General features: G+C 38.5%; 1 protein-coding gene across 1 annotated transcript in view; it reads right to left on the reverse strand.

Annotated features, from left to right (window-relative positions):
- LOC104750041 (V-type proton ATPase subunit a1) overlaps positions 1-1669 on the reverse strand; it is a gene marked incomplete in the record, with an annotated part of 8442 nt that overhangs the window by 2236 nt on the left and 4537 nt on the right. The window contains 5 exon segments of the mRNA XM_010471767.2: positions 6-89; positions 194-377; positions 473-679; positions 786-946; positions 1229-1382. Coding sequence (XP_010470069.1) covers positions 6-89; positions 194-377; positions 473-679; positions 786-946; positions 1229-1382 — 790 coding nt within the window.

Below are 1669 nucleotides of genomic sequence, written 5' to 3' on the forward strand. Positions count from 1 at the left end.
ATTACCTCCATGTGAATTTTCCTGAGGGCAAAGGGTTTTGGAAAAAGCATCCATGGGACCGCGATGAATGCCGAAAGCAATAACAGAATCTGCGGAATATGTATATCTTGTGTGAGTGTCAAGATGAGCAAGGATGGAACAAAGAACCAATGTAGCACTGGATATTAGAAAATTTATGGAGGAAAAACTATGCCTGAAGTGGACGCTGGCCCCAAAACAACTCATTTTCTCCAAGTTCTTCAGTGGGACTCAGAAACATGTAGATCATTACATGATACAAGTCTGCTTGAGATCCCGTGCACCACTTGATGATGATGAGCAGTGAAAGGTAGCCGAATAGGCTGTTAAGAAATATCATCTGAGGTATAAACTGATACCTGATGACATATCACAAAGAAATAGCCGTCCCGGTGGTTTTAGTACAGGAAAGAATAAAGAAGGTTCGAAAGATAAAGTAAAAAGGAAGACAAACCTTATGTCCAATGAAGAGCCAAAGAAGCGGGCATTGAAGAAACTTAATATCAGTCCCAGATTCATCTGTGCAATTCCCAGCAGAATAGACATCTTCATCTTAAGAGAGTTTAGGTAAGGCAGTTCGGAGCGACTTCCATACCAACTAGGATCTACGCCAAAAGGGTATGGATCACGGTACTTGACCAAACCAACCGTGTAAGCATCGCTGGATAAAAACCAATAAGCATATCAGCAACGAATAGAATAATAATAATATAGAAAACGACATGACTCCTTACTAAAGACATCAGAGATTCAAACATAATACATACCTACAAGTAGTATCTCTGCATTTGTAAGCTGAGCCACCAAAGATGTGGAAAGGCACAGAGAAGAACTCATTGTAGATAAGCCCACAATATATTGAAAATAGTGACATGAGTAAGATTACATAGCGGCCTCCAAAAAGCATCTCCATAAAGCTTCCAAGTTTCTGGTAAAGATAGACACACAACATCATACCACGTAGATTGGAATTTTACACAAGGCCAATGATATTCACACTACATTAGTTCTTTTTATCCTAGTGTAAAACGGTAAACTTAGTGCAATTTGCCGTATATTCTATAGCAACTCTGAATGATTGAAATTCACCATCTCTCATTTGGAAAACAAAAATCCTCCAAGAGCACAGAAAATTGCATCGCAAGCTGAGAACACAAAAATGCAGAAGCTGCAGTTCACTTATACAACAAAAATTAGGTGACATCCGTACCTGCGTACTCAACTTTCTTTCACGAGCAAGAAGATACAACGCTCCTAGAAGCAAGCATAGACCATGACCCCAATCCCCAAACATAACAGCAAACAAAAAGGGATATGTGACAACTGAATAAACTGCAGGGTTTGCCTCTTGATATCTCGCAACACTGTCAAGTAAGCATTAAGTCAAATATAAATCGAATGGTGATCAGCATAAACAAAAAGGCATATGCAATCAAACAAATAAGTTGGTTAAGAAAATAAAGAATGAAGAAAGTTCAGCTTTGTTAGAAAGTAGCCAGATATTCTAAAATCATGTATGTATCATGAGGGAAGCACAGGACCAAACACTTGATTCTAAATGATGACGTTTTTTTAATTCTCATGGAACATTATAATGGTACCAGGTAACGGTCAAAAGTGGAACTAACCCGTAAGCATCAATAATCTCCTG

Source organism: Camelina sativa, chromosome 16, assembly GCF_000633955.1.
Source record: "Camelina sativa cultivar DH55 chromosome 16, Cs, whole genome shotgun sequence".
Classification (NCBI taxonomy): Eukaryota; Viridiplantae; Streptophyta; class Magnoliopsida; order Brassicales; family Brassicaceae; genus Camelina; species Camelina sativa.